We start from the raw sequence: 13233 nt of genomic DNA, 5'->3' as shown, positions 1-13233 counted from the left end.
TTTTTTTTTTTCATTTTAAAGGGTGTCGTGTTCTGGAGCATTTCTTGGCTGGGAGCAACCAGCAGAGACTGGAGAAGTTACTGCTCCTGGCCAAGAAATAGTCCAACAAATAACCCCCTTAAAAACAGAAAATTGTTGTTTTCCATGTTAGTACTTGCATCTTTGGTTAGAGCCAGGCTAGCTGTTTTCACTTGTTTCCAGTCTTAGTGATAAGCTAACAGAGTTCTAGTTCAAGCTACATATTTAACATTCAGACATGAGAGTGGTGACACTCTTCTCATATTAAGCCAAGATTTCCCCAATTGAAATGTCCAATTTTCAACCTCCAGCTTTCATAGTGCACGACGCCACACTAACATGTTTCGTTGGCAAGTGTACACAATGTTAAACTCACAGCAGTGCAGTCTGCCCAAATAACTGCAGAGAAGAAATCTTTCAGAGATTGTTTACCATAACCAGTTTTCTAATAACATTGGACACATGTCGTGTATTATTTGAATTAAATACAGGCAAACACACTTTAAATTGCCTTATATTTTATAGCTAACTATTTAAAATGTGCACTGTGTCTACATCAAACATCTCTTTCTTTCAATTGGGGTAGATGAAGTTCAAAAGTAAGGACTCAAGCTTTCAGAGGCATTTCTTTGTACATTTTGAAGTAGCATTATGAACAGGTTCGTGTCAAATTGTCTATAACGCAGAATAAGTCTTGGCAAGGAAGCATTCTCGACATATTTCCCGAAATGTTGATATTCCTTTAAATCTGAATCCTCAGTTTTGTCTATGGGAAATAACTGTTTACATTCACACATTCATCCAGACTCTGCCACACTCTCTGAAGGAATAGCATTTCTCAACACATACTTGGAGTATGATACCAAATGCTTCTGATGAGTTCGATTTTATAGCTTTGACCCAAGTTTGAGCCAAAAAAACGGCTTGCAAACCAAACCTGCTTTACAACACTCTAAATTGGGCTGCAATGTTTGGACGGCATTCTCTTCACACACTCTTTTGTTTGAAAAGTCACAAAAACTATTATCTCAGAGCAGTGAAGAAACTCTTCTATATTAGGTCTGAGTTTTAAAGAAGCAACTTCTATCTGCTTTTGAAATTGAGTCATGAAATAAGGGGACTGTGTATTTCAGTGACAGCTAAAGTTGTAATTTCAGTACAAACAAAAACACACACACACACACTCCACATCTTCCAATCCACACGGTGCATTCACGACGCTGAGCCCTGCAGAATTACTGTGACGCAGCTGGTGAGTCACAGTCAAGGATTTCTAATGATGAATGCTTCTGAGTCATATTTTTGTTGTTGTGGAAAAATTATTGAGTTTCAGTGTTGAAGACTTGCTATTCCTTCCCAGAAATACATTAATCGCTGCACATAACTTTAAGCTGCATTCCGGCTCTTGAATTTTAGCATCCTTGTTTTTGCTCTCCGCTCCAGCATGTGCAGTGAACTGGTGAAATGGTATTTCAGATGTGACATAAACGTACTTTAGAGAGATGGGAACAGTTGAAGTGTATGACAGCTGCAAACTTTTCCCCTGCACTGGCTTTGGCAAATGCGCTGAATGTGATGTAAGAATGATGCAAGCTGTTTTAGGACATGACTGGCTTAGCAAATAGGGATGATAAAGATGTAGACACAGGCACAAACCTGGTCAGTGAGGATTCGAGGCTTAATATCAGGAATGGCACCCACTCTCAGCTCATCTTCCACAGCCATGAGTCTGACAACAGGGAAATAGACACAAGCATACCGGTTGACAATAAATAAATAAGGGTACGAAGCCGGTGTTCTTCAAATTTACTCTAAGATTACGTGGCCATATGATGATATTAAGGTCTTGACATCTTTCTGTGTGTGTTCAGCTATCCTCAGAGCTTCCTGATGCTGAATCTGAGCTGCCTTCAGGACACTTTGGGAAGTTCAAATTCAGCTGTTCAGATGCACAACTTGAAATGGGTGTGTGTAGGAAAGTTAAGTGTGCGCCTATCTGCTGTGTCTGTAATCAGAGGAAAAGTTTAATTCAACTCGAGGAGACTTTCAACCAAATGAGATGAGATGTGAGCTCTGTATACTCCAGTTATACAAAGATAAATTGAATGTAATGCACTAAGCATTTCATTGGGTCGGAAGTAGAAGTACACATGGCTACAGCCAATAAAACCAATCTCTTAAAAAGGTATATGTTAAAGCATGAGCCTTAATGGTATGATTTTATAGGTACTATTGTTATTGCTATTGAACTAACCTTCAATTTCTAAATATTTTTAGATTTGCTTTTTTGATTTCTCTCTGAGAGTTGAATGATAACATCAATACTACTTTCATCTCTGGGCGTTAAAGGTACTAGGGTTTCCGACTACACAGTACTGGTACAATGGAGCATGTTGAGTGGGCTTGTCTTTAGGTCAGGAATGTATGCACATTTCTGGAAGAATCTGTAAAAGAAAAATGGAAAGTCTACTGCGTGTCTCCACCCACTACTGTTTTGCGAATATTAGGAGATGGCTGCATTCAAATTATGTATTTAAAACATTGACTGTTGTGAAGCTGAATGAGGACGGCTTGTACAATGGGCATTTCAGCAGCGAACCCAACTTCGAAATCCTGGTTAATCCCAAAATGGGCATCATTGGTGAAGGTGGAACAAGCCCATGTGAAGCAGCAGAGCAGACAGCTAGCTAATCAAAACGGGGCAGTTATATGAAAATTCACCCACGCACAATTGTCAGAAAAAAAAAACTGTTTGTTGCTAATGTTCTCGCTAAATTTAGAAACTTTTGGAGCGAGCACAGCTTCTTTGATTGGAAATGAGTTGGTCTGGTTTTTAAGGTAGGAGCTTTTCCGCCCTGTTCCCAGTCTTTATGCTAAGCTATGCTAAGTCCTGACTCACGCACAATTGAGAGCAGTATCTTCCAAGCAAGAAAGTAAATCAAATAAGACCATGAAAATTGGTAAATAACAATCATGCAAGTTGCATTTAACTGAACACAAACATGTACTAAATAACTTACATTTCAGGACATATTGCCGTTGGATATTTCTGTCTTCACTGACCACCGATAGATTTGTCACAGTATGTACAGCAGACTAAAACATTTCTTTAAATGGAGGCATTCCTACCAATAACCAGATTAATTAAGCCCTTCAGCACTTGTAACCTTTTCTTGCATACTGTATACATTCCCCTGTAGATACATTTTGTTGTAGCATTCAAACTGCGCTTGTAAAGCTGCAATCAATAACTTGCTGCACTTTGAGTGACTTACTGAAAAGCTTGTTTTAATTTCCTTACCAAGTAGAAACGTGTATGACAAATGCGTTGCAATAGAGAAACCTTAGTTGCATCATAGCCGTACTTCTGCCAGCTGTAGTTCAACCTGAACCCTTATCACCTGTTGATGATGCCTTTGATTTGAGAGTCCTTCTCCACTTGCTGCTGTTTTAGACGCCGCTCACTGTTGTCCAGGCGGTTCTGGTACTGCATTAGGATCTTGCTTGTCTGCTGTTCCTGCGACATGAGTCTCTGCTCATATTCTTCAAGCTTGCGATGAGACATCTTGAGACGCTCTTTCAGGGTAAAAATCTCTTCTTCATACTCTTTTGCCTAAAATTAAAACAAAAATGCACCTGTGTCACCATCTGTTTTCAGAAATATTCCTAAATGACGAGTCATTTTATCAATAAAGACACTGGTCTGTTGTGCAGCTTCCTTTATAAGCTTCAATGGGTAAGACTATACAAAGCTGCATTGGGACTACAGTCATCTTAAATGTGTGCATTCACACATGTATCTGCTGTGCAATAAGCACTGCAGATACATGTGTTTCTAAAAATAGGAAAGTCAGTGGGAGTTGTTTATCCCAGAAAACAGCCACCATTATGTAATTCATGTATGATTTTGTCATAGTTCTGATATTTACTATTATAGGGCAGAACAGATTGACTGTCACCTATTAATAGAAAGAAAAGAGCTGGTAATAAATCAAATGCGCTGACCCTCTCTAGTCGGGACTCGTCCATGCTCTTGGAGTACTCTTTCAGCTGACCCTCACGGTCCGGCCGCAGGCTCTCAATGTCAGCAGAGAGATGGGGCATGTTGGACACCCAGGCCACTGTCCGTTCATTGAGGCCCGTGGTGGTCAAAGTCGACTGAGAACCCTGAAACAAAAAACAGTAAAACGCTTTATTTCAGATCTTCATTTTAGTAATACATTAAAAACATGTCAATGTAATGGCAAACTGTGTAATGTAAGAACCGCCAAGCTCTAACTTAGGAGACTGTAGTGAGATTGACCTGTTTATTGCCTGGTTTGAGCAGATGCGGCTGTGGCGGCTGTGGCGGCTGCAATTGTGTCTGTTGAGACTTCTTGGTGTTTTTTGTGGGAGTGTCTGTTGACTCCTCTGCTGCTGCCTGCGGGCCCTGGTTCTCTTTGGCAGAGCTATTCTGGTAAGGGAGTCCGGGAGCAGGACTGTCAGTCAACGACAGCTGCGATTCCTGTTGTTGCTGCTGCTGTTGTTGCTGCTGCTGCTGCTGCTGCTGCTGCTGCTGCTGCTGCTGCTGCTGCTGTTGTTGTTGTTGTTGTTGTTGTTGTTGTTGTTGTTTAAGTTGCTGCTGTTGTAATTGCTGCTGTTGTAGTTGCTGCTGTTGTAGTTGTTGCTGTTGAAGTTGCTGTTGAAGTTGCTGCTGAAGTTGCTGCTGTTGAAGTTGCTGCTGTTGATGTAGCTGCTGTTGATGCTCATTTTGCTGCTGATGTTGCTGCCGTGGATGGCGCAATTTTGGCCCACTGCCGGTGAAGTTGCCCTCCGAAGAGTCGAGGAGGAGGTTCCTGCTCTGCGGGCGAACTTTTGGAGGTGTGGCGGTGACTGGAGTGTTGATTGACCGCTGTGACTTGAGGTGTTGTGGCGGAGCCATGGATGACTGGCGGACAGGGTGAACTGTGGTGGGTGGTGTGGCCAGGGAGGCGGGGGTGCCCGTCCCTGTGGGGGTCTGAGATGCGGCACCCATCATATGCTGCTGCTGGAGAGACTCCTGAGAGCAGAGAATGAGGAAAGAGACAAAAAAAAGAAAATGAATCAAATGTGTACTGAAGCTCATTTTGTGTCGAGCATGAAAATATCCAACTTTCCAGCGCCCAGGTGGTTAAATCCAAAAAGACACAAAGCCAAACAGCAGAACACATTGCCGCCCTTTTCAAGCACATTCACTGCAGACCTTTAACTGGCTATTTATCCTTCAAATAAAGAAATCATCTGAATCATTTGAAAGTACAACACATGTTTTACACTCAGCGACTTCAATGGGTGGACAAAAAGAACAGGTAGAGTTTTCAAGTGATTTTTTTAAAGATATAAAAAATGCATCAACACATAAAAAAAAAATGGTAAGTTTGATTATAAAACTGTTGAATATTGTAAACTTTTTAAAAAATGTTACAGTGCTCAAGTACTTTACTCCACTACTTATCTTTCTGACGACTTTTTACTTTTACTTCTTAACACAAATACCTCTACTTTCTACTTCTTACATTTTCGAAACAGACTCGTAACTTTAGTTTTAATCTGCGTTTGGTGGCCTGATCATTATTATTTAGTTATTGTGCATATTGATTTTAACACGATCCGTGTATCCATCATTTCCACTTGCTGTCTATCATTCTGCACACACAAACAGACGCACACAAACAAATACACACACAAACACGATTATTTAGTTGGGTTGTTCATTAATTGATCCCACAATTTTAAATAAAGTTCACCATATAACTCACTTCAATTCAGTTTTTTTTTAAAGCATTACCATAATAGTAATTGTTGTGTTGTTTCCAAGGAAGAGGTGGAGTCACCCTAGAATCTACAATGTAGGCGTTTATATCCCCACTTAGTTTTTCTTTGCTTGTTCTAAATGGTTGTTGTTCAAGTGTTGAAACATTCATTAGCTAACAATGACATAATTACAACTTGAAATAGAAGATCTTTAATGTTCTATTAATATAAAGTGAGGTACAGTTACCAGTTACTCTTTAAAACAGTTGGTAGTTATGGGTTCTTTTACTTAAGTACATTTCAAAGCCCATACTTTTACTTGAGTAAAGAAGTTTAGTCAGTACTTCTATTAAACACGAGTATCTGTACTTCTACTTGAGTACTTCTACTTGAGTATGGATGTGTGTACTTTTGCCATCTCTGTTTGTGGTGAAAGGGCAAGATATAAAGGAAATACAATTGTAATTTAGTGGCAAATGGAAACATTTTAAGCCTTCAGTAAACACCATTGGAATTGGAGCAGACATCAGGTTTCCTGGGTTTGTTCCAGATACAGTATGTGTTGCACAAAAACTGAATGCTGATGTTTGTTTGTTATGATTCTGTGGAAACAAACAGACCTGTCCCAGTGGACCTTAGAGGTCTGGACTGTCAGAAATTTGTCATCTCTCTAAATTATTTAGTGCTTAATGAACAAACAGCAGAATGTATGAATACACATGTAGCTTGCTGTCTAGCAGTATAGAGTCAGGTAGAGATGGATTGACGGATAGATAATGCCCTGTTCTGACACGCCATCTGTATTAATAAAAAGGAGGCTTGTGATGTTTGTTCCATTAAGGCCCACGCAGCACGACAGAAATAGCTTGAGACTACATGACTGTATCATTAAACTATGATTTTACATAGAGATGCTGTCGTAAACCAGTGTGATATAGATCAGCAGACACCGAGTTCATCACCAATGGTTAAAGAAGCTGCCTTAGATTAACCAAAAAGCTGTTCCAAAACCACAATTATCCTAACTAAACTTTAGCAAACAAGTGACAGTTTAATTAAAGTCCATAATGTGGGCACTAATGTGTTTTAAAGAAAAACGTTGACAGTAATTGTACAAATTGTAAATGCATTAATGTACAAAAAAAACTCAACAAAAGTAAGTCCATTTTTACTAGCAAGGCTATACTCTCAAGAGTCGTATATGCAGTACACAGAGGGTTAAAGTATGTATATGTGTAGTATCAACAATTATGACCGCTAGTTTTCCAGCCTGTTGAAACAAGGACACACAGCATGATTGGTGTCGAGCACCCTGCACCGTTCAGACCAGTGAGAAATCCTGTTTCAGTTTTTGTTGTCTGCAGAATTACAAGCATCCATCAAAAGCGTTGGATGAATCACTGTTAGATTTGCATATTGCACTTCTCTTGTGAGGGCATTTCCTGTTTTATTTTGTTCCTTAACCTCAAACTCAGGGGTGCAACCAACAATGATTTTCATTATTGATTTACCTGCTCTCCATTTAGGATTTTTTTTCTAGATTAATCGTTTGGTTATAAATGTCAGAAAAGAGTAAAACATCTTCCAAGTTTTTTTTCAGTCCAATACCCAAAGAGCTTTGGTTTATTACGATAAAGAAAGTGAGTAAATCTACATATTGGAGAGGCTGAAAACAGCATTTTACCATATTGCATGAAAAATTACTGATTAATTGATCGTCCAAATATTTTTTGGCTCATCGTTGCATCTTTACTGTGAATCAACTCTGAACACAGTACAAATTCCTAGACAAGCAGGATCTAACTGCAAGAGTGAAACCATTAAGACATTTCTGTAGCTCAACCACAGTGTTAAAATCACATACGTATAAATGACAAGACATCAGGCAATTTGGCCTGAAATAGATCAAAAACAATCCAGGTACTTTTCAAGAAAAACTGAAAAAATGTTATCTTGGCTGCGACTGTCTTCACTTCAATTCAGCAGTGATGATGAAAATACTGCGTTTGTATTGAAATTAAGAAATGCTTAAATGAAGAAAATAGTAGCTAAAATAAGGGACATGAGCCAGAAGATCTACTAATGCGCAACGTATACTGCAGTAAAGGAAGTCCAACACGTTTTGTGTTTTACTTTACAACCATTTAGTGTTGAAATATCATTAAAAATAAGGAGAATTCCAGTAGTGCAATTTTGTTTTACCTTATTTCTACACTAAAAAATATTTTAAGTTTTAAATGGCTACCTGTTTTGTCTTGAACAACAGCCTTTGTTACACAATGCTTTAATATGAAGTTAGTGTAAACTATAAGATGTCTGACAGCCAATCAACCAAGAACAAGGGTACCAGCCAGTATCAAAAAATAAACAAAACACATTCACAAGATGAACAATAAGATCTGAATTATTTTAAACATAAATAGAGGCACTTTGAGATCCATGCAACAGATTCAAGTGAACAACAGAAAGGAGAGAGCAAAGTGCGTTCATGGACAAACAGAAAGTTCTCCCCCTAGTGGCGCTCTGTTTAAACCACCAAAGCATACTGGGTATTATTCAACCAAAGCTCAGTGTGAACATGGATACCAATGTCTTTCCTGATGTAGTGGTGTTTTATCCAGTATTAAGCAGAAAGACTTTCCGTTGTTACAGAGTTTGGTTTACAATCTATTCATTTTTCTGTTTGCCTTTAAAAGGAGGAGCTATGGAAGGTGTAACATTACACAGCTTTCAACCAAACCTTAAATTATAGATTCCTACAGGAGAGATGTGTTGCATCTATACATATATTACCAGTCAAGGTTTCTTTTATGGTAATCAACAGTATGGATAAAAGGGTAAAGCTAGGTATGATATCAAATGAAATATTAATCAAATTCAAATATCTATGCAAAGTGAAAATATTGATACACATTGTCATCTTCAGCATCTTTATCTTAACTGGTTTTTACTAAAAGAAAAAGGTTGTTTTTTATTTAAATGTCAAATCATATTGTAGTTTATTTTGTACATTTGTAAATGTTACTGACATTGTGGGCAGACAGTCTTGTCTCAATCATTGATCACATTGAATAGTAGCAAACATCTTGATAGCTGCAAATACTATCGTTATCATTATTACCTTTAAATAATTATTGTGCATCTTAGATATTTAAAAAATAAGTAAGTAGAACTGACTGCTGCATATCGTTACAGACTGTCTTTCTGTGATATTTGAAGTGTGGAGATAAGTGAGAGTTTCCTACCTGCACCTGCAGTGACAGCTGGTGCCAGGCGTAGTCGTTGCTCTGATTCTGCCGGGTGAAATCATCGCTGTAGCTGTGTGAGTGGACGATGCTGGGCTGCACCAGACTGCTCTGTGACCGCAGGGCGGACAAGTCCTCGCTGCGGGAGAAAGCACTGTTGCCAAAAGCCGGTGCATAGTCGTGGTGACCGTTCTCGGGCTCTGGGGCGAGGAGGAGGGGAGGGGGGTGAGGCTGAGGCTGAGCCGGAGAGTTCTGGGCGGCCAGATGGAATAGCGGGTTCTGGAAAGACAGGGGGAAGTGCATGGCCGCTGCTGCCTGCTGCTGCTGTTGGGAGATGGACTCGGTGGGCCCCCCTATGTGGCCCATCTGGCTCAGCCTCAGAGCGGAGCCCGCGGACCCCGCCGGCAGGTGCCCCCCCATCCGGAGGGGACCGCAGAGGTTCCCGAAGCTGTGGCCCAGGCCGGCAATGGAGGCTTGAGAGGAGGTCAGCATGTCTCCCACAGAGTTGAGGTTGGAAATGCTGTTCATACGGGAGTCCTGGAGGTCCATCATGGACACGCTTTTATTTACACTATGGATCTGAGAGAAACAATACAACGTTTTAGTAGCTGGATTTTGGACAGATTTTGTTGTAAATAAAAACACAGTACAGTTATGTGCAGTCAATTTTGGTATTGTGGTTTTAAATTAGAAACATTTGGATGTCATACATAGTTATATTGATGCCTTTAGAAAGCACGTATAGGCAGTTATATAGAAATTCTAATAATAATAATAGTTTATATTTATATAGCGCTTTTCATGAACTCAAAGACGCTTTACAGTCTCTACTTGTTGTTTTACACGGTATACATTCTGTTCTTTGTTGTTTTCAATTTCAGCTTCTTTTCCTTCTTTTTTAAAATAAAAACATGCAACTATTTTTTTAACATTTATATCGCGTCTTGTTAAAAAATGCTATATGATTTCACGTGAACTTTCATAATAGTTTATTAATGACTAATTCATTTGTGAGGCGACAATCACCTAATGTCCTTTTGATGCATTTATGTAATTAATTAGGAAAATTAGGATCTATTTTATCAAATCAAATACAAGACTTGACAATGGCTCTGATATAACACATCACCAAAAACCTGTTATTATGATCTCAAGTTAAATTATAGTTCACCCATATTCGGTTTTCCAAGTCAATCAGAAACAAAGAGAGCAATCAAGTGCTCACCGTGAGTCGATGATAGTGTGATACTAAAGTCAAATCAGTCACATTATACTAGATTATTTTATAATGCTAATATGCTAGCATTCTTATTATAGTATTATATGGCTGATACTTGCAGAGAAGGGTTAAGAAACAAGAAATAAGACATTAATCATCTCACAGAACTACTGTACTCTATGCTACGCACCTTTGGGTCCGGTTCAGTGATATCCGAGCTGCTGGTGCAGTAGGCGGGGCTGGATCGGGCCAGCGGCGGGCGTGTCACGTAGAACACTTCCCTCGACGAGCGGAGGTCTCGCTCTGCATGGCGTCTCATGTTCAGATTCGATGATAGGGACTCCACAGCTGAGACTCCCGTCGTAGGGGAGGGCAGGCGGGAAATGTCTATTGAACTGCACACACACAGAAAGTCATTACAAACTTATGGGTTTATTATTACACCATTTAATGTTTAACTATGGACTGTAGAGAAATACAAGTGTTAGCAGAGGATAGATGTTCCCAACCACCTTTTTGCTCGTGAGCCCTTAATATGAGGCAATGTCTCATTTCAGCCCTTCAGCATTGCTTGCAAGACGTTACAGTGTGAGTGATTTTATCAAAGATGATATCAAAGAATGTTTTTCTAAAGAATAACGCAGCATTTCACATGAAAATGAAACTTGCTATTCTCACCTCATAATGAGAGACACAAAAGAGTTCTGTCATTTGAATTTATGCACAGGTCTATTTTATTGGATTGCAACAACCTCGCAAGATGTATCATGAAACTGTTGCATAATGTTCTGAAACGTGTGAATTTAGCTGATTTGAGTCTCTCTCTCGTTCATTTCCTTGTTTACTGCTGCAGATTGTGTTCCAACAGACTACTACTTGGAATAATATAATTCCAAAAGTGCTCTAAATTAATGGCTCTTTTTCTCTTACTTAAAGAGTTCTTATTCAAACAGTCTTTCTGTAATTAGAGCAACTGTCTCGTGGCAATTGCAAAGTGCTGACATGAATTGAAACACAGAAGAAAGAGGTGTGGGTAAGAGAGTCTGGGAACAGATGGTGCTGGCAATTACTGATTGATTAATTACTTAAAAAGCCTTAAGAGGTGCTTTTGCATTAGCCCCTTCAAAAATATGAATGTTTTGATCAACTAAATGGTCATGTACTGTACGTTCTTGGCCCTTTTTTTGTGTGTTACAGTTAATTACACCCATTAGAAATTGTTATTTCTTTCTAATGTGGTGCACATTTAAAATGATGACCTTGCACATTGTCTTGAAAAGCAGGGATCAATCCTCTGCTCACATTTAGAAGGATCTTGGCTCGGTACTCTTTGAGGACATGCAAATCCCATTTCACGAGCAGAAGTAATAACAATAGAAATACATAACAAAGGAAACCATACCTGTTTAAGTCACGCATCATAAGGCTTTGGAAGTCAGAGGACATGAGACGGTTGAACGATGGCCGCGAGAAGAGTCTGTCCTTCGGTCGGTCCGGCTGCTGATTTGCAGGCATGTGGAGTTGCGGGTTCCTCAGGGCGACGCTTATGTCATTCAGCAGCCGGGGCAGGGGTCCGAGTTTCAGAATAGCATCCTACAGTAGGAAATGGTTTCAGAAATCAAGGAAATCCAAATGCTTATATGCTGTATAAGAGAAGTATACCCAACCTTTCCTGCACCCAGGATTTTATTGTGTTAGCTGTTCAACTCTGAGCAGGAAAAGGTAAACATGATGACCTACTCTAGCTTCATTTATTTTCCTGCATGTTTTAAAAGTATTTAGGATATGGAGAGCTTTAAAATCAGCAGATATCCCTATTTGAGGTGTTTGAATTGTATCAGGAGAGAGATTATTTCACTTTTTTGCAGCCATGTAGAAGATATTCCAAGCTCAAGTGTACCGTGACCAAGGGACTCGCATACACTGTGATTCATGAGTCACTGGTACAATTCAATGTCATTTATAAAACACAGAATGTCTTGAAACACAGAGCACAGCCATTTCAAAAAGCAAAACATTTTAAGACAATTTAGTGCCGAGCCTAATATATTTAAACTTTCATTTACCGTCCAGTTTTGATAAATTAACAGTGCGAGCAATATATTAAATATTAAAGCAGTAATTCCAGCTCACTTTTAATGGAGTTCAAATAATATTCATCCTGTGCATGATAGATAGAGAACTGCAGAAACTCATTTTCCAGCTTCTCCTCTCTCTACAATCTTAAATCAGAGAAATAAATCATATTAAATGTTTAATTGTAATGTTCCAGTGTGTTATTGCACCTACCTTGCTAAGCTGGCCCATGACTTCCCACAGTAAGCTGTGGAGCATTGACAATTCTCTGCCGAGGTCAATGTAGCCCTCAAACCCTCCAGCGTTCCCTCCAGCCTCCATGTTTGAAATCTCGTAGAGAAACTGCTGCATAGAGCCCCACTCCATCTCCAGGAACTCATTCATGAAATACATGTATTCCTCCTTGGGTCCAAATCTGCAGAGACAAAAAGGATAGGACACATGAAGGCAGATAATAAGATGGAAACATATTCTACAGTGAGCCATAGAAGTGGAAGGATGTATAAAATCTCATATTTTGTGTTGTATGTTTTTCTGCAACCATCGGATACTTTCATTACTGTTCTACGGAAGAGGATTAGGGCCACATTATCCTCCCAAAAAAAAAATCATGTGGCCCTAATCCTCTTCCGTACTGTTCCATTGTTTTCTACATTAATCATTTTGTAATGTCTTTATATGACAGTAAAAACAAGTTGTTATTAATAAACAAGAATACAGTTTAAAAGGAGAGTGATTTGTAAAATATCCATAAAGAAAAAGAAAATCTGTTTAAAGTTCTGTTTCATCTGGGTGTTGAGAGATGTATCCATAGATCTCCTAATGTTGCTCTCAAAGTGCACCAGATTGATGCTTTTAACTTCAACATTTAAAAATGCATGCCCCCGGACCCCCCTAGAGGAT

The 13233-nt window shown here is 39.3% G+C and overlaps 1 protein-coding gene across 1 annotated transcript in view; it reads right to left on the bottom strand.

Annotated features, from left to right (window-relative positions):
* Positions 1 to 1139: 1139 nt before the first annotated feature.
* The window catches only part of LOC104963962 (ras/Rap GTPase-activating protein SynGAP-like), a 13290-nt gene continuing 1196 nt past the window's right edge, over positions 1140 to 13233 (bottom strand). Inside the window, exons 2-10 of the mRNA XM_010792660.1 lie at positions 12544 to 12745; positions 11657 to 11847; positions 10445 to 10649; positions 9036 to 9614; positions 4709 to 5056; positions 4322 to 4594; positions 4024 to 4185; positions 3420 to 3631; positions 1140 to 1747 (exon numbers count right to left, since the gene is read on the bottom strand). Of these exons, the coding sequence (XP_010790962.1) occupies positions 1633 to 1747; positions 3420 to 3631; positions 4024 to 4185; positions 4322 to 4594; positions 4709 to 5056; positions 9036 to 9614; positions 10445 to 10649; positions 11657 to 11847; positions 12544 to 12745 (2287 nt within the window). The 3' untranslated portion in view covers positions 1140 to 1632. The remainder of the gene's footprint in view (positions 1748 to 3419; positions 3632 to 4023; positions 4186 to 4321; positions 4595 to 4708; positions 5057 to 9035; positions 9615 to 10444; positions 10650 to 11656; positions 11848 to 12543; positions 12746 to 13233) is intronic.

The sequence above is a fragment of the Notothenia coriiceps genome, unplaced genomic scaffold, assembly GCF_000735185.1.
Source record: "Notothenia coriiceps isolate Sejong01 unplaced genomic scaffold, NC01 NC01_scaffold00036514, whole genome shotgun sequence".
Classification (NCBI taxonomy): Eukaryota; Metazoa; Chordata; class Actinopteri; order Perciformes; family Nototheniidae; genus Notothenia; species Notothenia coriiceps.
This window is presented reverse-complemented; position numbering and strand designations above follow the sequence as displayed.